General features: G+C 42.9%; 1 protein-coding gene across 2 annotated transcripts; it reads left to right on the top strand.

The window, feature by feature from the left end:
- Positions 1–244: 244 nt before the first annotated feature.
- CkIalpha (Casein kinase Ialpha) lies at positions 245–20,847 on the top strand. 2 transcript variants are annotated; one of them, XM_037426598.2, is made up of 7 exons: positions 245–542; positions 751–857; positions 1,491–1,617; positions 7,761–7,859; positions 11,980–12,493; positions 12,603–12,642; positions 20,667–20,847. In XM_037426598.2, exons 1-6 carry the CDS (start codon positions 411–413, stop codon positions 12,629–12,631), a joined length of 1,008 nt encoding a protein of 335 aa, XP_037282495.1. In that variant the 5' UTR covers positions 245–410; the 3' UTR covers positions 12,632–12,642; positions 20,667–20,847. The 2 variants fall into 2 exon arrangements, with proteins under 2 accessions (XP_037282495.1, XP_037282496.1); XM_037426599.2 differs by lacking the exon at positions 12,603–12,642.
- The last annotated feature ends 1,905 nt before the right edge of the window (positions 20,848–22,752 follow it).

Here is a 22,752-nt window from a genome sequence, read left to right as displayed (position 1 = left end):
GCGCTTCGCTTGATGGGCAGGTCAGTAAAATACAGTAGGTCGTGATCACAGAACACTTCATATTCCATGTGCCGCTTAGTGTTAGCACCTCTGAGACTAGAACAAGGGAAGCAAGTGTGGTATAAATCTCAAAGGCATTATCACGTGACCTTTGTTGCAGTCGTTTGCTGCACGCAGCGCTCGTTGACTTTCCGCACAGAAAAAAAAAAAAAAAGAGGAAGAGGATATGAAAGCGGGTTTGCAGGCGCACGCGGCGGGCATCTTTGCTTGTGTTTTGTTCTTTTCGTCATCTTGTCGTGACGTCATCCCGTGAAAATGATGGCAAGCTGTGTGTAGCGCTGTGGTTTTGGGAGTCTAACTGTTCTATGCTCGATTACTGTTTTCCAGTAGATCCAGTGAGCGTGAAATAGATGGCAATGGCTAGCGCGGCTGGCTCATCGAGGGCAGAGTTTGTTGTCGGTGGAAAATTCAAATTGGTTCGCAAAGTTGGAAGCGGTTCCTTTGGGGACATCTACCTGGGAATCAACATGGTGAACGGCGAGGTTTGTAAGCTCTACACAGTTAGGGTTAAGGCTGTGGGTCGTTTCAGTTTGTTTCTGCTCAGCTGTTTACTTTCGTTTTTGACTGTGCTGGTAGCGTTGCGGCTTAAAATGCGCGAGCTAGCTTTAGCTACTCCCGTGGTTGTGCTATCGGTCGCTGATGCGTCATACCTTGTTGTAGTATGTAAATAATCTGTGCGCGGTATTTCAGGAGGTTGCAGTGAAAATGGAATCTACCAAGGCTAGGCATCCACAGCTGCTTTATGAGAGTAAACTGTACAAGATATTGCAAGGCCACGAAGGGATTCCCCATACAAGGTAAGTTATTGTTTGTGCTGTGCGAAGTTTTATTTTGGCGAAGCGAACACCGGTTGAAAACAAAAAAAAATATGAAACTCAAATTTTATTAGTAAAGGTGTAAAGGTTTGTTCAAAGGACCACAATTTATGAGGCGCCGTACAGCGCTTTGTATTGAGGTCACAACCTGTGACGTTGCATGATGTCCTCGTACGCTGTCTTTTCCGAGTTCCGTTGCGTACGCAATGTGCCAATCTGAGCGATATTTTCTTTAGACCTGTGGTAAAATCAAAGTGTGGCCCCGCCGCGGTGGTCTAGTGGCTAAGGTACTCGGCTGCTGACCCGCAGGTCGCGGGTTCAAATCCCGGCTGCGGCGGCTGCATTTCCGATGGAGGCGGAAATGTTGTAGGCCCGTTTGCTCAGATTTGGGTGCACGTTAAAGAACAACAGGTGGTCGAAACTTCCGAAGCCCTCCACTACAGCGTCTCTCATAATCATACGGTGGTTTTGGGACGTTAAACCCCACATATTAATCAATTTCTCACCTGGTTGTGGGTTTCGCACAACCCGCTGAGGAAAAAAAGAATGCGTTGCTAGTAGTGTTGAAAGTACATAGAGTATCGCAGATGTTTGAACGACACCTACACTTTTCAGATGGTTTGGCACTGAAAGAGATTATAATGTGCTTGTGATGGACCTGCTGGGCCCAAGCTTGGAAGACCTGTTCAACTTCTGCTCCAGACGTTTTACCATGAAGACAGTGCTAATGCTGTTTGATCAGGTAAGCAAAGCTTTTCTGTGCTGCAAAGCCTTCATGTGGTGCTCGGGAAGTGTAGTTATTAGTGTTGCATAGCTGTTTGTCCAGCTTGCCCCAGTCCATCCTAGTGTATTAGTGGTTGTGGTGCTTGGCTGCTGGTATGAAGGGCGCGGGTTCGATCCTGGTCACGCGGCAGGAGGAACGGTAGAGGCCCGTGTACTGTGCGATGTTAGTGCACGTTAACACCACGTGGCTGAGATCTCCGGAGCCCTCCACTAGGGTGTCTAATATAGTCGTGTCGTGGTTTTGTTTTGCAACATGAAACAGTGCATAACTGCTTAATCTGCTGTGGGGTATCTTCTTGGTGGAGTGAACTGGCATGAGAACAATGTGTGTACGTAGGGCTAGTAGGTAACATGTATGAGTGCACAAATTTCTGTGCCTCACAGCTTGATCCTCATGGTAATGCAAAAGGCATAACGCTGCTTGCTTCTGGGAATTATGCCCTGTTCTGCAGACTATTAACGAGCATCTGCTGTGGCTATCATTGGCCAGTGCTTAGTCCAGAATAATTAAAAAGCATGTAGAACAAGAACAATGGCAAATGTGCTCACAGAGTGGTCCTCATATTTGTATGACCTGAATAAAGAAAGAAGAGAGTGCATCAGTCCAAAAAATGGCATTGTTGTGGGTACACATGGGCACACTGCAATGGGGCTGGCATATGAGGGTCTGAATTCAGTGCGATCCAGTCATTGGATGACAAGTCAACGTTTTCTTATGGGCATATTCAAAAGGAAAAAGTGTGACAAAAAAAGGACAAACCTGGCTTAAGTAAAAAAAGAAAAGATTGCCTACTTTGATGCAGCTTGGCACATTTCCTATTTCACACAGAGACTTTTAAAACATTATCAAATATAGAAAAAGGCCTTTGCAATATTTCTCTAAATGATCGTTTGCCTACAAAAGGCATTAAAAAACTAAAAAAATATTTGAAGAATCAAGTCTTTTTAAAAAACTCGTTTTCATAAAATGAAAAAAAAAAAAACATTCTCAATTTTGATGAAAATTGGTTATCGAAGAGCATTTATATCAATCAAAACACTGCTTTAATATCGTATGTCCTCATTTGCTTTGTTCACGAGACATAAGGGCCTAAATTATAATGCCTTTGCTGTGTGCCTTTACTTCAGTAGCATTAATGGTTGTTTTGAGCTTGCATGGCATGTAAATCTACAATTTAAATTACTTTGCTGAAGCATTACTTTTGTCTGGTGGCTTGTCTTCAGGAAAAACGTATTATCAGATCTTATTTGTGCCTAGTGAGTGCGGGGGCAGACTGCCTGCACTCTCTGGAGGGCTCACGCGTACACAGTTTGCAGTCTACAGTCTTGCTTGCAAGCATTGAATAGTGAGCGCCTCTGGAAACATTCATGTCAGCGGCGCCGCAAAAGTGGAGTGCGGTGCTGTTCAGTATACACGTCTTGACTTGGCTTAGCTCTTTATAACACGCCGTGGGTTGTGGCTGGGTCCGAGTATTCTGTGCCGATTCAACAATATATATATATATATATATATATATATATATATATATATATATATATATATATATATATATATATATATATATATAAGAGAAAGAAGTGTATACCTAAGGGCTCGTTTTTCCGTGTTTTAACACAATATTATGAGATCTAACAGACAGTAATGCCAAGGAATGTACTGGGGAAGTTATTAGAACCAATGGAATGTAAATAAGAAGAAAGAAAAGTGGATGAAAAAATAACCAGCCGTGAGCATATATATATATACCCCCCCGATTCATGGCATAATTTTTTTTTCCTTTGCCGTTTTTGTTATTGCTAACCTGCCGAAGCCACTATCATAAGCAAAAAAACACCCGCAACGCCTATAACTTCTGCCAGCACTGCTTTGCATGTCTTAAGAAAAAAAACCCAAAACCTGTCTACATCTATGAAAACGGCGATGAGGCAGACCAGGTATTTCATTGCGAAGAAGAAGTAATTGATATCTTGAGCAGGCACGTCCATTTTTCTTCTGATGCTTGTAGGCGAGGTTGTAGGCTGCAAACTGCGTAATGTCTTAGCCCTCCAGGAAGTGCAGGCAGCCCACCTCTGCACACGCTAAACACAAATAAAACCTGATAATATATTTTTCCTGAAGGCAAGCCACCACAGAAAGGTTTTGCTGTAGCCAAGTATTTAAAAAATGCAGATTTACGTGCAATGTAAGTTGATAAAAGTCATTAATGCTACTATTTTGAGCCCCTTCTGTCTCATGAACAAAGCAAATGAGAACATGATATTAAAACAGTGTTTTGAATGACATAAGTGCTCTTCGATAAAAAAAAATTTCCTCCCATTTGAGACCTATTTTTTAAAATTCATTTTAAAATGAGATTTTTGAAAAAGCTTGCTTGTCTAAACATTTTTTTTTCATTTTTTAATGGTTTTTGTAGGCAAGTGAGCTTTCAGAGAAATGTTGCAGAGACCTTTTTCTATATTTGACAGTGTTTTCAAGTCTGTGTGAAGTAGGAAACGCGTCAAGGCATATCAAAGTTGGCAATCTTTTTTTTTTTACTTTGGTTGAATTTGAATTTTTCACAATTTTTCCTTTTGAGAACACCATAAAGAAACCCTTGATATAACTTGTAGTAATGCATACTAAAGGCAACAGGAAAAGTTTTGGCACAACAATCGTAGGTTGGCTTAAATTTGGCCGTTAAAACCGAAAATATTGTGGTGGGCAAAAACAGGATGCTTGTTTGCCACCCTGAAATATTTTTTTTTTTGGTGTGCTGGGAGCTTTTTGAAAATCAAATTTTCAGTTCCGTAGACTATGGATTTGTCCACCACATAACATAAAAAAAAACAGCAAAAGAATAATATTGGCCGGACATGCAGGTTTGATCTGATGGTGTGACCCTTCGTTTAACTCACATTCAGTGGGAAAAGCAGAGATTCAAATCAAAGGCTGAAGATCTTATGTGAGAAACCATCTGAAAGTGCCATTAAGGAAGGAATAAAGTGAATACATCGATCCATTAATTTAATTTATTTTACAAAGGCTTTGCTTGGGGAAAAAACACACATGGTTCTCTTGAAAGGGATGAACCATATTACAAATACATTAACTATTTTGATATTACGGGAAAAGTTGGCATTTTTACTAGGTGTTAAAAACAATTTTTTGTGTCTAGGTAATAATGCCTTATTTACATTATTTGGTACCAAAATGTAGCAAATATATTTATTATACACATTAAATAATAAATGTTTAAATTTAAAAGTTTGTGCAGTGATTATACAGTTGACACTTTAAAAAGGAGAACAACTTAAAGAATATTGAGGTTAAAAATAACTCAAGATATGCAGCTAAAATTGTTGCAAAAACGTACAAGTGTCAAGAATTATTGACAAAAACTGTTCTTTCCACAAAAAAGAAAGTTAGTAGGAGTGCTGCCGTAGATCTGTTATCCTGTGCAGCTTGCCATCGCAGATGGAGTTGGCCTGCTCCGAGTCAGTAACACTTAGAAAGGCAACAAACGAACAAAAATGGCTTCTGCGCATAATATTCAAAGAAATCGGGCCTGAAAGTGACCCTGAGGTATTCCAGTAGAGATGAAGGTGAGGTAACTCAACGATTTTCATGTAAATGAGGATTCCAATGCACTTCATCAAGAGAGTAGTTCCTCCACGAACCGCCCCTTTCTGTGTATGTCTGCCTCTCGAAAACATGTATTCATGCATATTCATCCCACCGATGGAAGGAGACATAACAGGGACAAAAAATTGTTTTAAAAATTTTAATACTCTTCAGAGAAACTGCTGCAAGGTTAGACATTTCACATGGTACGCTTTTTATTGCGACACAAAACAGGAGAGCAATGAAGGACGATAGACAGTCCCTTTAAAATAATTACGTGTGCTTTCTCTAGTTTAACGACGCACACACAGAACACTGACGTGTTGTTATTGTGCCCCATATATGCACAATAATTGCTTTTTTAATCGACAATTGCACAAGTATGAATGCCCGCACCTGAGCAATATTGGTGGGCTCTGCAGATGGGGTTGGATTTGAACCGTTTAGGGTATCGTTTCGGCGGACAAACAGACAAAGATTTCCGCGACGAAGTATCCCAAAAAAGACTATCGTCTTTAATTTGGTCTGTCTGTCGGTCAACTTGTCCGTTCGTCTTCCAAAATGACTCGTAAACGGCAAAAATCGAACCACATCCGCAGTGCCCCACCATATTGCTCAGGTTCGGGCATTCATACTTGTGCGATTGTCGATTAAAAAGCAAATATTGAGCATGTCAAAGGCACAACTTCAAACCAACAGTATTCTGTGGTGTGTTTCTTTATACTAGAAAGGACCGCAGCGTTTCCTACGCTTTGCTAAGACGACACGGTGGTGGCATCTACACGTCGCCTTGTTGCCTCCAAGACAGGTGCGCATGCCGCGCTGTATATCACATGCCATCCTTTTTTTTTTCCAAGATAACTGCCAGATAGCGCTCATGTCTCATGTGTGGCGTAACTTGATGCGCTCGTTCACCTCCGCTGCACGCTCGAGGCACCCAAACGCAACCAGAATACCGTTCACCGATTTTCTTGCGCAGAACATCAAATAAACGTTTTGTTCACTCTCTCCAGACGCAAGGCTATCGTCTTTCGATGACGTTTGCAGTGAAACATGCAGATACGGGGCCAATTTTTTTCACTGCTTTCTAAAGGTCATTAAGGGATTTTTAGTGTACAGACAGCACGCCCTAGCCATATAAAACTTCGTTCCAAAAAGAAAACAGTTTGCTAAATCATGTAGTCCCCGTACAGAGAGGAAAGAAGGAGAGTGTCAGAGGAGGTTGGCCTTATGAGGCTAGCTAATTGACGCCACTTTACGCCTAGCAAAATAATCGATCGTGCAAAAGGACCCCTCTTTCTCCTTGGAGTTGTCTGTGGGGAATGCAGTTGGGACAGTGCGAGTTTCGAGCATTGCACGTCACAGCATTTGTCTCCCATGTTTGTTGATAACCACATAGGTGTATTTAGAATGTTACTTCATAAAGTACAATTTTACTGAACCAGTTTTCTGTTTATTTGCCATGAAAATGAGCGCTGAACAAGTTGTTTCAGAATTCTCAGCAGCATGACGCATTATTTTTGCGTCGAGTGAAATATGGAGTGATCCTAAGATGATTGGCTCCATGAGATTCGCAATGAATTGGAAATATTTTTAGCTCTTCACAGGAGCCCCAACATATTTACCGTATTTACGTGCATAATTTTCGCCCTCGCATAATTTGCGCACCCCTAATATTTTGCCAGCTTTTCCGAAGAAAAAAAAATACTTTCTCGCAGATTTCGCGCTCCTCGACCCGCCCAAGCCAGCTCATTGGCGCGCGCACCTTTGGACATTTCGATGCTTCGGCCGGGTGCGCGCCTCGCCGAGCAGATGGGTGCAGTCAAACAGGCTGCGAGTGCGAAGTCCTTTCTTCGGAGGACTTCTCCCGAACTACGGTCTCTAGAATACAGCACCTGAACACAAACTTCTTGACGGGTCGCCGGAACTGCTCGAGCGTTTGCCTCCCCCTATCTCCCAATCTCTACCGCTGCGATAATGGCGAGAATGCACGCTATGACTGTGCTTTGCCGTCCACGTAGCCTTGGTAGTTTTTTGTCAACACTGAACAGCATAGCTTCTGGCACGGCATGTACAGCTTTGCTGTTCATTATTTTTAGGGGATCATTTAACCACGATATGACTACGAAAGACACCATAGTGGAGGGCTACGGAAATTTGGACCACTTGTGGTTCTTTAACGTGCATCGAAGGCCGCTAGCTTGCATCGAAATGCGGCTGGGATTTGATCCCGCCACGGTCAGGTCGGCAATCAAGCTCCGTAACCACTACTGCCATGATTATCTATGCAGCATTGGATACGTATTTAAACCTGCTTGTCCCACCATTTGACCTTTCAAGCTGTGTCTGGAGATATCAGCTGCTGGGAGCTGCCGTTACTGAATCTGCATTTTGTGTACATTGCTGCATTTTATCCTTAAGTGCTACAAGTGTCACCCATGCTGTGAAATATAGGTTATACCATGTGCAACCTTTATGACACCTTTGCATTTCTTTTTCAGATGATTACCCACATTGAATATGTGCACAATAAAAATTTTATCCACAGAGACATCAAGCCCGACAACTTTCTCATGGGAATCGGTGGTCACTGCAACAAGGTATGCCATGGTTCTATAATAGCACAGCCTTCTCTGTACTTTTCAGTGCCCGTCAAGCTGGGTGCACAAAACTAGGATAGCATTGTTTGTGTTGTTGCGGACTACATGGTAGAGCCTGATCACAGGTTGCCGACCTTTTGTCTAAATTATGATTAAGAGTATGTGTTCTACTTGTGCTCACTGCAAACCTAGCGTTAAAGGAGCCCTGCAATCGGAAAATGCTGTCAATTGGTTGTTAGAACCTGCGAGTTGAACATTATAGTGTAGCACGCGGCCTGGAACTTGCAATTGATTCTCAAACTCAGCTAGAAATCGTTCCCTCCTCTTTCTACAAATGCTGCCATATACCCTAATATACCGACCATATACCTAAATTTATGGCCATTGGTCATTTAAGCATCTGGGATAAATACTGCGGCCGGCTCGGGAGACCGCCCAGTGGCCATACATGCATTCGCAATAACACTGAAAGTAAAGTGCAAGTTTGAATAAAAAAGAGAAAAACGTGATCAAGATCGTGAGACTTTCTTCTGTGCCATTCTTCCTTGCTTAGCTTCCAGCGCACTTGTCAAAATGAGAGAAGAGGGAACACAATTACAGCATTCAACAAACCTCTGTAACTCTGCTAGTATATGACGGATCCTACAAATTCTTGTGGCAGTCGATTCGTGTGGCAACCTTTAGCAAAACCATTAGGTGGTTACTTGGAAAGGTGTTGCAGGGCCCCTTCGATGGCACCTACATACCTGCCAAGTCTCCTGGATTTTGACCAGTTTTTGCGTTTGTACGATTGTCAGGAAAATCTCCCGCAAATCGAAGTTTCTGTGCCTGTTCTGGCCGCATTGACAAAATGCAGCCTAATCCATCCAGGCTTTTTTTGCAAACCCATCGCATTTGATTGTTAACGAATTTACGAGCCGTTCATCTAAGCGTACACTATAAAATCTCAATCATGCGAAATCGGCAGATACGAATTCGCGAAATTCCCCAGCCAAACTCCACTATGTCAAAGCACTTCGACTTGGGCGCGTTGGTACGTACTCGGATAGGTTTAGCGCAATTTAGACGAAGACAAGGAGACACACAAAACGCAGACAAGCACTGACTTTCAACGGAGTTTATTTCAACTTCAACGAGCCTTTTTATGCCCCAAAAACCTGCCTGTATTAACCCTTTACTTCCAGAATTATGAAACCGCTGAGCAAAGTAATAGTTGTTTTCATTTTCCAGCTTTAAGTAGCAACATTTAAATGATTCTGCGGTTGAATTATCTAAAATTCAACTTTAATGCATACCTTTGCATATGTCGCGAATTCTCCATATGCCACAGAAGCGAGGACTTGGCAACAAAAAAAATGCTTCAGAACTACGTAACATGTTGTATACGACCTCTTGAGTGCGCACACACCAAATGAACAGAATTATTGAAGATAAAACTAGCGTCATCAAGGCGAGAAAAAACGAAGTGAGAGTTGCTGCATGCGTTTCGCGCTCTCCTCCGTGAGCTCCAAAACAATTGGTTCTAGCTTAAAATACCTTGTACGAGACTGGGCTACATTTTTCATGCTGAAAGCTACATCCCCCGTGAGTACTTGGCAGCCGGCAATAAAGGTGGCACGCATTTCGTGGCTTAGTTGCTCCAAGTTCTTTGGTATGTTGTGAATTCGCGACACCCGGCAGTAAAGGGTCAACTTATACACATAAGAGCGAGGTAAAAGGCAGTGAAAAAGGAAACACAAAAGCCGTAAGCAAAAATAAAAGAAAAGTAAATACACATGCCTGCAACGGAATGAAATATAAACGATAACGCACCTATCTCACACAAGGCGAACTGATCTTAGATACCGAGATGGAACGATTATTTTTACTTCATTTCATGCACTGCGCTTGCTCGGCTTTTTATTTTGAAGGCGTCTTTTTTTTTTTTGTAGTATAAATCATCGTGCCGTCTTGGTATCTTAAGATCAGTTCGCCTTGTGTGAGATAGGTGTGTATTACCTTTGATATTTCGTCCCGCTGTAGGCATAGGTATTTATTATTTTTTTGCTTATGGCTCTTGGGTTCCGTTTTCATTTTATTTTTATTTTGCTCTCCGCGCATTGGTTAATAAGGCAGATTTTTGGTGCATAAAAAGGCTTGTTGAGGTGCTAATGAACTCGGCTAAAAATCGGTGCTTGTCTGTGTGTCTCGTTGTCTTTGTCTAAGTTGCGCTAAACCTATACGAGTTTCACTATGTCCATTGGGCCAAAATTATGATGTTCTGAATACTTTCCCCATCGTGCTTCATGATGGGTAATATGAACTTTACTACCGAAACTGTCGATCGAAGGCCGAGACAGCGCCTCCGCTCTGAGAGCAGCGTGCTTGAAGCTTTGGAAGGTCGCGCGCGGACAGGATGTTTGGTCAAAACTCTGGTCAGAACTAGTAGTCATAACTGTGGTTATCGTTTGCCATAACCGCTGTGGACGAAACCGCGGTTGCTCTCAACAGGATCATGTATGGCGACGACGTAACGGACAGAACTCTGAAAGTTCACGCGCGTCCAACGCTCGACCAGTCAAAGCAATGTTGCTTTCTGCAAACGCTACGGACAAAACCGCGGCAGATGCGATCATAAATAACTACAAAACAATTTGGTTTTGGAGGCACCTGCGCAGCCAACGCACGCGGATTGAAAACGAAACTAGTACTTATTTCCGCTGTAAGGGCAGGGCTGGGGCGAGGATTGATAAACAGTCTTTATTCGCGACTGGACATTAAGGAACTTGTGCGTGAGAGCTCTACATGGGGGCTGGCTTGGCAAGACAGACAGCCTTGGAGAGGCTGTGTGCTCGTATGCGCACACCGCAACCGCCGCGTGCGGAACCGTGGTCGCGGCGTTGCTATCATCGACCATTTCTGCATGCGGCTGACGCAGCGGTAGTTTAGAGGCAATAAAGATGTAATAAAGGCTAGAAGCATTTTGGCGTTCCTGTCCCAAGAGTCCAGTAACGATCCTGTAGGTCTGTGCACATTCATTTTTTTTTTTTTTTTTCAGTTGTCCTTAAGCGAAACTTTGACGTTCGCTTTCCCGCAATGGGCTGCGCCGTTCCGTCCGTTCACGTTTGTCGCAGAAAGACATACGCAAGTTCTTTTGGCAGAAATAGATTTTTGCTAGTTGTTTTGATGACTCGAAATTACGGGAGATATGAATATTTGCGGGCCCCCTTGGAAAACACTATCTTCATGTGGTCAAGCCATTATAAGACCGCACGGCCGATGTTTACAGAGCCCCCCCCCCCCCCCCCCCCTCTGTTTTTTCGCGATGTCTTTTTTTTGTTGAAAAAGAAAAGGAGGGGGAAATAAATTGGTGCAACCCTCTCCTCACCCCCGTTAGGGATTCAGAATCCTTGAACTTAGCAGTTAGTGTAACCAGCTGTACTTTTGATTAGGATAAAGGGGGTATTGAGTGACATAAGTGGACTTCACTAAAAAATTTTGGTTAAAAGCGGGACTGGTTTTTTTTTTTTTTTTTTGAAAATGATCTTTTTTTTAACTCGTTTCTTTAAATGTTCTCTTCTTTCACGCTGCATTTTTTTCGCACGAACGTTGAAAACACATTGTTCTATATTTGGCACTTGTTTTGAAATTTTTGAGTGAAATAAGGAATGCTCCAAGGCTCATCAATGATGTCAAACTTTTTTTTCTTTTGACCTAGTTAGCCATTTTTCAGAATTTTTTGGTTCTGCTGACAGCTTGAGAAGAATACGGATGTAATTCACTGTGATGCTTATTAAAACAAGCAGAAAAAAATTTCTACACAGCGTTTACAGTGGGCTTTTACTTCGTTTGTGAGATCTGAAGGTGTTGCACTGAGCAATAGCGAGGCGTGCCTGCTGCCACCTTCATTTTTTTTTTTTTTTGCACACTGGGATCAGTTTTTTTAAATAAAGTTTTCAGCTCCGTGCACTTTGAATATACCCACATAAAATATAAAAAAGTAGACAAACAACAATATCATCCATACATATATATTCTCTTTCTCATGAATCACCCAACTCTATTTGAGTATGACCTTAAGCATTCATGTGTTTAACAATTTGCTTTAAATTCACTAGAGTGGATGTTCTTGTTTCTTCAGCTTTTCCTGATTGACTTTGGGCTGGCCAAGAAGTACCGAGACAACCGGAACAAGCAACACATACCGTATCGGGAGGACAAAAACTTGACGGGCACAGCTCGGTATGCGTCCATAAATGCCCACCTTGGCATTGAGCAGAGTCGCCGGGATGACATGGAGTCTATGGGCTACGTGCTTATGTACTTCAACAGAGGTAGTTTGCCCTGGCAAGGCCTGAAGGCAGCCACAAAGAAGCAGAAGTATGAAAAAATTAGCGAGAAAAAGATGTCCACACCTGTCGAGGTGCTCTGCAAAGGTTTCCCTGCTGAGTTCACCATGTACCTCAACTACTGCCGTGGCCTACGCTTTGAGGAAATGCCAGACTACAAGTACCTGCGCCAGATCTTTCGCATTCTTTTTCGCACGCTGAACCACCAGTACGATTACGTCTTTGACTGGACCATGCTCAAGCAGAAGGCAGCTGCCTCTGCTGCTGCTTCAGGCGCTATGGCCGGACAGCCCAATACTGCTGCAGGTGAGCACCTTCTTCTCTGGGATTCTTGCCTGAAAGAGTGACCCTTGCTTTCATTGCGCTGACACTGAAAAAAAAAAATGCCCCTCGTATTTCCTTCTCTTTTTTTCAGGCATCAGTGCATGCTCGGCAGCAGGTTAAAAAAAACAAGCGTAAGAAACTCTTTCTTTTGCTTAGATTGGTTTCAAGTGAGTTGGTAAAGCCCCTAAATTTATAGCTTTGTTTTGGGAAAAAATTTTCCAGTTGTAACGAAACTTGCCCTACAAGTAGCTCTGCAAGTAGAGCAATGTGGCCATATACTGATCTCAAATAAAATCAATGTTTATTTTTTGTTCTGTGGGACAGAAAGAAAGCACTGTGAAAAAAGGCTCTGTTTTAAAACTGCTTTACTAGTTTACAGCCCCATACAAAAAATAGTAGGAAAAATAAATAGAAAGTAAAAAAAAAATCTGAGAAAAAAGAACACCTGAACATCCTGCTTTTCGTGCTAATTAGAGGGAAGAAAGCTTTTATATGTACTTGAAGAAAGGCGTGTTCAACTTGTTCATTGTCAAGACAGTTTCTTGAGAAGCACCTAATGTGGGTTGATGTTGCGTGTGATATCCATAGTCTGTGCTTTGTTTACCAAGCACACCAAGCAAGAATGTACTGTAAAGGAGTCGGAGATTCTGTACAATTTGAGTTTAGTGTTCTATATATGACAGTATGTGCAACAACCTTTTATGTTCAAATGTATATTTATAGCTGGAGGGGTAACTGTAGAGTGAAACAGCTATTTGATCTCCCATATAAGTTTATGGGTGGAACAGCTGCGGCAGTACGCCAAACTTGTTTACATGCACCACCCCTGCTGTGCCAAACTCGTTTATTAGCGCCGTACTGCGCTGCAGCACCAGAATTTAGCCCCAAGGTACGAAAGCCATCAAGTGCGGTGCCTGGAAACGTGGCTGAAACACAGTCTTTTTTGGTTTCATCAGAACTATTACAGTTTAAGTTTCGTATTGTGACCGCTCCAGCAGCAGTCGTGAACTTTGATTTCAAAAGGCGCGCCCCGCCACGGTAGTCCAGTGGCTAAGGTACTCGGCTGCTGACCCGCAGGTCGTGGGATCAAATCCCGGCTGTGGCGGCTGCATTTCGAATGGAGGCGGAAATGTTGTAGGCCCGTGTACTCAGATTTGGGTGCACGTTAAAGACACCAGGTGGTCGAAATTTCCGGAGCCCTCCACTACGGCGTCTCTCATAATCATATAGTGGTTTTGGGATGTTAAACCCCACAAATCATACTCAGATTTGGGTGCACCTTAAAGACCCCAGGTGGTCGAAATTTTCATTCATTCATTCATTCATTGAATCAGATTTGGGTGCACGTTAAAGACACCAGGTGGTCGAAATTTCCGGAGCCCTCCACTACGGCGTCTCTCATAATCATATAGTGGTTTTGGGACGTTAAACCCCACAAATCATACTCAGATTTGGGTGCACCTTAAAGACCCCAGGTGGTCGAAATTTCCGGAGCCCTCCACTACGGCGTCTCTCATAATCATATAGTGGTTTTGGGACGTTAAACTCCACAAATCAATCAATCAATCAATTCAAAAGGCGCGGTCACAATGTGCATGAGATCACGGCAGGCGCGAATGGCTTGCAAACTCTTCTACGTGCTGCGCTCTCAACGTAAAAAGACCTGCGAGATGAGCATCTCTCTCTGGCGCAACTGTACTCTCTTACACCAGCGCTTTGTAGAGTTACGCCATATTGGATATAAAAGAGTTGGCTGCCAGCCTTCCAATTTGTTCTTATCACATTCATTGATTCGGCCTTCGACAGGTGCAGATGACTGCTCGTTCATTTGACCGCTGTGTTTCGTGCTTATTGACTCCGTGATTGATGCTCATGTCTTCAGGTTAAAGAAATGGATGGCTTTACATAACTAGAAAGGTCACAGTTGCACCGCTGGGGCGAAGCAAAGAATGCGATAGCAGTAATTATACAAGCTGGCAGCGAACTCTTTTGGATCAGATATTGTGTAACTCAACCAAACGATGGTGTATGAAAACACAGCCAGTTAAAGGAGAGCAACATTTTTCACACAGTCTCTTCGTGATGAGAATTATGGTGACCCCGCTACTCACCGTAGCGGACGATCACCGCGGCGGGTTCACGCTTAGCGAGCCACAGGGCCGCGACTCCGTTTACTCGCGTGTAGCGCACCGCTCTGCGCGCGCTCAACTAATAAGGCGTTTAGCGCAGCGTGGCAAACAGACAGTGTTCTAATGCAAAATACACAACATTTTATTGCCTCTGGCGGCACCCCGAACAACAGTACAACGTCCACTCCCGGGACACGGGTAGCAAAGGCACCCGCACGCGGACGTTCACATTAAGGGGAAAACCGCGAGCACATCGCAGCTGGCAATGGCGAGCTTTGACACGCCGGTCGGGGAAAAGTCCCTCGCGGCTATGCTGCGCACTCTCACGATGGCCACTGGGCCTGGTCGCGAGTGTTGGGGCAAACCTCGTACGCGTAGGCCTACGGCAAGTGCGGCTCATTGTGGTACAACCACTTCAAGCACCAGGCACCGCTGTGGGCTTAGGGTACGCTACCGAAGCTAGCACTCAAGTAAACACGCCTGCCGAGGTGCCCAAGGCCACCCCAGGCAGGGGACGCGGACGAAAGAAAACACATGCTTACCCGGCACCCGGCGCCGACCACGGAGGAGCGACCGTCGGCTGCCTTGCCGCGCACGGAACTCGTGCCGCCCGCACGTGGCGCCATCTATCGCCCCATGCCGTTAGCAGAGCAGAAAAGCAAAAGGGTGTGGCCGTGTGGCGGAATGCCCGCGAAATGGTCGCCGGCGCGCCTCCGATCCTCACAGAGTGCATCATGTAGAAGCATATCCGGGCCACTAGCTGATGGCTGCACTGCTAATGTGCGCGCCAGCGATTGTGCCCATGCCCTTATAAGTAAAGTTCATAGTTGTAGCGCGAGTGACACCTCCCCCTCTTGTTTTTTTTATACCCTTCGAAGACAGGCAGGGCGCTTTCTCTCTGCATTGACTGCATGCCTCCTGAACGAGGGGGATGTTATTGCACGTGCTCTCCGAGCAATGGAGATAGGCCAGATCGTTTGATTTCTGCTTTAGCCGCGTTCTTCGCCCCCGCTCATGCACTTTTATTCAGGGATAGAACATACCATGTGCAGGAGTATATTATAAATTTTGAAATTAAATGGGACATGACAGCTACAGAAAAACCCATCAAGAATGTCGATATAATTTCTATCGCCATAATAAGGCTATCGCACAACTCAGCTTAGTGCTTGAAAATTGCAGCATTGAACAAATGTTGCTTCACAAGTGCTTTGAACAGGGTTATATCTGCTCTGAATGTTCTTACTGCTCTAAACTTGCTCAAATAGATAATTCTGACTGTTCTAAGCCTGCCACAAAAGGCCATTTTGCCTGCTCCCAGAACTGCTCTCAAACCCATGTACCCTGTTCTGCCTCTGTAAGTTGCACCTGTGTATAAGACACAAATCCTAATTAAAAGAGGAGTTGATCAAAAGCTTGCTTCCTTTGTTAGTCATGGCCTGATGAAACCAACAGACAATGAAGCTGGGGAAAACTTAGGGGACCCTATTTGCTGTAATTATGATCAAAATATAAATTAAGTTGATTCCCTTTATAAGAGGCGTGCTCCAGGCAGCAATTTTTCTATTTCACATGAGATGTCTTTTATGAGCAGGGTACCTCGTATACATTTTCTTATCAACCTGTATTTTACATTAGGTGCACTGGTGTCCCTTATACCCATTTGTCTAATACCAGTGTCTCTTATACAGGGGTTCTGTAAGTTAAAGTGGACGAAAGCAAAGGTTGTCATTGGTAGGAACTGCGTCTACAACCTTTGGATAACACATCTGGTGCTGTACCAGTTGATTTACAGTGGTTGTTATGGGTATTTCTGTGCATTTAAACTGGAAGTGCTAGCCAGCATTCATTCCCCTTAGAGGATGCTTTTACTGAAAATTTTATATAAAATTTGCATCTTACTTTGAAGTGCATCCTTTCTAACTCACGATTATGCATGTGTTCTCCAAAAAACGCGATGTGTTTACCCATTCTACAAACGCATGAGCTTAACTCTTTCCATTTGACAAAGAACTTTACTTTTTGGCAGTCGGCTTTTCTTGCCATTAGCAGAACACACATAATACTGATTTCCATGATACGAATTCAGAGAGAAATAATTTCTTTTTCCATCATTATTAGTATCAATAAACATGCTTATCAAAATGTTTATCAAATACAATATGAATAAAAACATTATGTAAAAATTTTGTTACAAAACTGTAAGACATAGAAAAAACCTCATAGTTGCTATATAAGAATTCTTTCATGGTATATATTTTATGCAAGTGAGATGTGTACTGTATATCTTGCAAATTTCAAGCTTCTCTGTTCAACAAAAGGGAATCAATGGCTCTTATGAACCACAGTTTAGCACTCGAGAGTACAATTAGTAGTATGATGCATATTTGCCAGCTTTTTCAGTTTTCCCATAAAATGTTTGAATTTTGACCATGCTTAGGATTTTACGAATCCTGACTAAAATTTTACGAAAAATATTTAATTTCTAATTAAAAAATAAAATTAGTAAAATAGCGTGGCCTCCGCGATCCATACGACGCATTACAGTAGCTAGTTGAGGAGGCCACAAAAACGGGGTTGTGCTATATTCCGCCACCTAAAGAGAACAATATGCATTGGTGTTATAATCATACATATTTGCCAAATGTCTCGCATTGTCCGGGACACTCCCGGATTTCGACTGTTTCTTCCGTTTGTATGGTTACCATGAAAATCTCCCAGAATTCGAAAATAGTGTGCCAGATCTGGCTGCATTGACAAAAATGCAGGTCAGTCCGTTCCAGGCTTTTTGCGCTCACCGCATTTTATTATAAACGAGTTTGAGAGGCATTTACGTAAACGTACAATAGAGTCTCAGTGATGCGAAACCGCGACAGATACGAGTTTGTGAAATTCCCTAGCCAAGTTCATGTGTCCATTGGGCCAAAATTCGAATGTTCTGAACACTTTTCTTAATCGTGGCATGTGATATGAACTTTAGTACCGAAACCGTCAAACGAAGGCCGATCGAAAGCAGCGTGCTTAGTTTTCCATTATAAAGTATACTTGTAATGCAACCCTAAAATGTACCCTCAACAATTGGGATGTTTCTCAGATTCACAATTTTCGTGTATGTAATTTTCTAGATGCATTAACGATGCGAGCGACCAAAACCGAAATTTGCCGCATAGAGCAACGTGAATGTGCGCCATCCCCGCCTCGCTCCAACGCCAAGATGAGTTGTTGCCGAGTGCAGACTATAGTGCTGAGTGCAAGACACATAGGCACTGCAATCTTGGGCTGTCAAGTCAATGTTTTCTCCATTTTGTCTCTTGCAATGTGAATTAATAAAACGACAAAACATTGTATGTACCAACCCAGCCGTTTGATGCACATGAGACTACTATAACACTGTTAGTTTAGTTGTTAAAGGTGCAAAATACAAAGGTAAAGAAACAGCACAACATTCGGCACTGAAACACCTTGGTAAAATAGCTAAAATGGTTGCTTGGGCCGTAAAATAGTCTATAACACCTCAACTTTTATTGGAAAATATGTATATGCGCTGCAGAACATAGTTAACCATGAACAGAACCAGAAACATCTAGATGCACGCATGCAAATACCATATCATGTTATCATAAGAGATCATGTTAACGCTCTAGTTATTTCTTTATCTATGGAGTAAGTGATACCTAATGAATATTGCTTCTGCATGTGCAGAGTGATATGCCACAATGCTTTCAAGGTTTATTTTTGCAGAGCTGCCTTGACGATGTCAAAAGAGGGCTTTACAAGTGACCAATGTACACGGCCAACACTATCGTTTTGGAATTCACTCGCACAGATCATGGGTTGGAATTCACTCGCACGGATCACGGGTAGAGTGGTGTGGGGCAGCTGCGATAAAGTGTCAGTCGTGAAAATCATTAGAGCTCCAGCCATTGATATTTCACAGTTAGGACTAAATAGGTACTGCCTCTCGTAACTGCTAGGGAACTTGCCTGGCTTATGCACTGCAGAGATTTATGTTGTGAAGGCTGAAAGAATATGGACTAGCGCTGTTGCACCCTTTCCACCAGCACATTTGTGTGCTTCTCTTTTTGATTGAAACTGTAAGCAAACACTGATGAAAAAAAAGAGTGGATTGTGTTTGGCTGGCAGTTGACGACCTGATGTGGACACTTTACAGAAAACAAGTATGAGGAAACTTCATTAACTTAACTCAGTTATATTAAAATCTTGTATAATTAGGATTTCTGTAGTCCCGTACTTTGCAATGCAAGTATGAGTGAATAAATTCCAGCCCGGCTAATTCGGAAATTTTGAGTGCTATGTGGCATTCCCGATTTTGCCGCTAACCTGCGAAAACTATGGCACTGTAAAGAGAGAAAGAGAGAAATGGAAAGGCAGGGAGGTCAACGAAGCTTTGGTCCGGTTGTCTACCCTACACTTCGGGTGGGAGAAAGGGGAATAAATGGGATTAAAATGATAGAGAAGAAAAAAAAAGTAAGAAAAAGATGGCTAAACAGTCGGCTTGAGACTACACAGCACGGTCTCGCGATATTCGTTCACATCACAAGTGATGTGAACGGAATGGTGATCCTCAAAAATTTCGACCACCTGGGGGTGCACCCAAATCCGAGCACACGGGCCTACAACATTTCTGCCTCCACCGGAACTGCAGCCGCCGCAGCCGGGATTCGATGCCGCGACCTGCGGGTCAGCAGCTGAGTACCTTAGCCACTAGACCACCGCGGCGGGGCGTGCATGAATGCAAGGCATCTTATTGGTGCAACCACATTAAATATGTTGTCCACATACCGGACACTTGGTACTTTTGAAAAACAAATTTCGATACAATAGAGTGTATCGCATTTCATGTGTAATAAGACACCAGAGAGGCGCTTGGCCTTCCACTTATGGAGTGAACACAGCTCAGCGTGGCTGCACTCTGTGGAAAGTGCCAGCGCACTTGGTGAGGCCATGCCTAATTGCGAAGCACCGCAGGCACCGAAAATTCATGGGGGTTGTGCTTCTAGTCATCTGCTACAGTACTCGAGTGTGCTGCCATTTCTTCTGCACAGCAAAGAGCGGCGTGCATTGATAGCGATACCTGTATCGCTTTGCGCTAATGTGCACTGTCACCAAATGCAGTGGCACTCTGTGGGGTGTGACCATAGTGATTTGTGTTAACCCTCAGAGTGGACACTGTGAAAAGGAAAATATATAAAGGCCAAAGCAGACTAGGGAACTTCTCAGTTTGACACATTTCAATTTGGAGCTGAACAGAAAGGGGAAATATGTTGACATGCAGCAATTATTTTTGTAGGGGGTTAAGCTAAATAAAACTTACTATGGGTTTGTCATAGTGACCACTGTGGATCACCTCCTGTAGTGCTGCATCCCAAGCCTCACTCTACCTCAATCTGAATGTTCCTGCTGTATTTGGTATTTAGAATTGTGTTGCAATGCCATAGCCTTCCAGCAACCGAGTTACACTTGCTAAAAAAAAGAAAAACAAAGCTTCATAGCAGCTAAAATTTTTTTTGCATGCATGTATTGATTTACAACTTAATAATTCTCCATTCACTTTGGGCAGTAATAAAAAGCTTGAAATTTATTTAATGCCAAAGGAGGGTGTTTTATGAAAAGCTTTAATGAGAAACTCGTAGTTGTCTAGTTTTCTCCTTTCTCTTTCCAGTTGTCAATACCAACTAGATGCACCTGGAAAGAAAGTGGCAGGACTAAGGACATGTTGTTCGGATAGTTGGCATTTATAAATTTAGACATTTTGTTGTACAAGGGCAGGCAGCACCATGCTGAAGACACACTGACATAGCACCTGTTTTGTGTGTGCCTTTGCACAATTTCTCTAAGGTTAGCAACTTCTGCAAGCTGGGCAGTGTGTCTTGCTTGCTGTAGTGTTTATGGATAGCTTGTTAAAGCTTTAGAAAAAGTTACTGCCATTGCATACTGTTTGTGTGTTATTGCCATTGTGTACTGTTGTAAGCAATGTGTACTTAATTTTTCTCTTTGTTGTGCAGGAGGCCGCTAGGCCACGAATGGAGTTTGCAGAGTTTCACATCTGGCTTGATAGATCCTGAGCTAGGCGTGCCTGCTCTAGCCTTTGCTGTTATTGGTGTCTTGTCTTTGGGTGGGCCTCCAGAAACTTGCTCCATGTGTGTATGTTTGTACAGAATAAAGCTTGCTACAGTGGACTTAAAACTGCTACTAGGGCTGCCATGTTTGGACGTACCCCACCTTTTTTTTTCATTTAAACAGGCACACTGTCATGAATTTTTTGGGTAATATGTGCACACTTTGCCACCTTAAAAGACGTGGCTTGCCTCCACTGTTATGCGGAATTGTTAGGCACATCACTCAGTGGTGCTCTTAAAAAGCTCTAGTTTTCCATTTTACAGCTCTGTTTGGCATTCTGCTGTAAGCAGCCCTTGTAAATGGTTCAGTGTACGGAGACTAGAAGCTTCCGCGTAGTGTTTGTGATGCTCGGATACATGTGGAAGTGCTTTCAGTTGGCTGAAGTGCCTGCCTGGAATGTGTCCATTTTGAAGTTGCTTGTGGCCCATGTATATTCTTTTGTTTTGCCTCCTCAACTTTATTTAGGACTGCTACTGAATCTGTACAGTGGATGTCTTGCATCATGCAACTTTTTCACTCTTGCCAGCATAGGCTGGTTGGTACACTATCACATGTCTTGCATAATGCAACTTTTTCACTCTTGCCAGCATAGGCTGGTTGGTACACTGTCACATGTCTTGCATAATGCAACTTTTTCACTCTTGCCAGCATAGGCTGGTTGGTACACTGTCTGTTATCGCTTCATGAAACAAGGATTTAGTAACATGTTTGGAGAACATCGCATGGGGCTCTGTTGAAGGTGGTGATGCAGAGTACTTGAACATTGAGAAACAAATCTTAAGCACATCAGCATACTGTCCACTGACAGATACGATACGCAGCCCGGTGTTTAGCTTTAGGGGTGAAACAAGTTCTACATTAAGAACGTCTTTGCCCATTTCCATGCTCCCCCGTTTTAGGGGAAATATTGCAGGTTTAATTTAGTTCTCAAGCACTTATCCATTCTCCGTTGAACTAAGGCCTTTTCTTCTGTATGACTACTGTGACCCCTGCTTGCTCTCATGTTCAAGAGCTAATGGAACAATGTACAAGGATTTGTTGCATTTTGTAGGAGCCTGTCCATTTACTCTGAAAATGTTTGTCGTATCTGGTTGTGCAACATAATTTGACTGCGTTTGGAATAAATTCATCAGTAAAATGCACTCGTTTTGTTTTTGAGTGTGAAGGGCTGCTTGCCATCCAGCTTGTTTACAGGACACATCAAGAACTCACACAGGCCACATGATTTTATTTAGAGGCTGAACCAATCGGTAGCACATGGTGCTAATATGTTGCTTTAGCTATAAGCAGTTGGCCTATTCAAAAAAATTGTGCTAGCGTTAGTCTTACAAACAGTACATGCTTAGGAGCACACAATAACAAAAATTGCTTTGGCTGTACAGTTTTAAGGTATATGTAAAAACTAGGTGCTTAACAATTTGCACAAGCTTTGCAAGTGCAGAAGAGTTTCAATCGACTAATAACTATCGCCTCCCAGTATTGGATCAGTACCAAAACTGAGAATTCGATTCCAATACATGTGAATGACACACTTGTGCACATCAATCATTGCGCTTGGATCTGACCTGTGGTGAATGAAGCCTCACCCTCTTTTTTTTTTTCACGAAATGTCTGCTAAAGTACACATTTCTGAACATGTGACACTGTACACACGTGGAGCAACTTCTCTGCTACATAACTGGTTTAACTATAACAAGATACTTTTCTTTGTCGGTGTTTTCCTAGACATTGTACAGTACATCAATACACTGTTTGGTTAGGAGAGGTACTTAGTCTGTGGTAAAATGACATTCATCTTTTGCAGCAATTGCCACAATCATGCTAGCTGTGTAAAAATGTTGTGGACAATTAAAAGCTCAAATGTGCTTTATCACATGAGTTCCCATTTTAATTAAAATGCAATTGACACAAACACGTGTGAAATTTTAACAATGTTCCTCCCATATAGTTTCCTATGAATGCACTAGAGGG

Source organism: Rhipicephalus microplus, chromosome X (genome assembly GCF_043290135.1).
Source record: "Rhipicephalus microplus isolate Deutch F79 chromosome X, USDA_Rmic, whole genome shotgun sequence".
NCBI classification, from domain to species: domain Eukaryota; kingdom Metazoa; phylum Arthropoda; class Arachnida; order Ixodida; family Ixodidae; genus Rhipicephalus; species Rhipicephalus microplus.
This window is presented reverse-complemented; position numbering and strand designations above follow the sequence as displayed.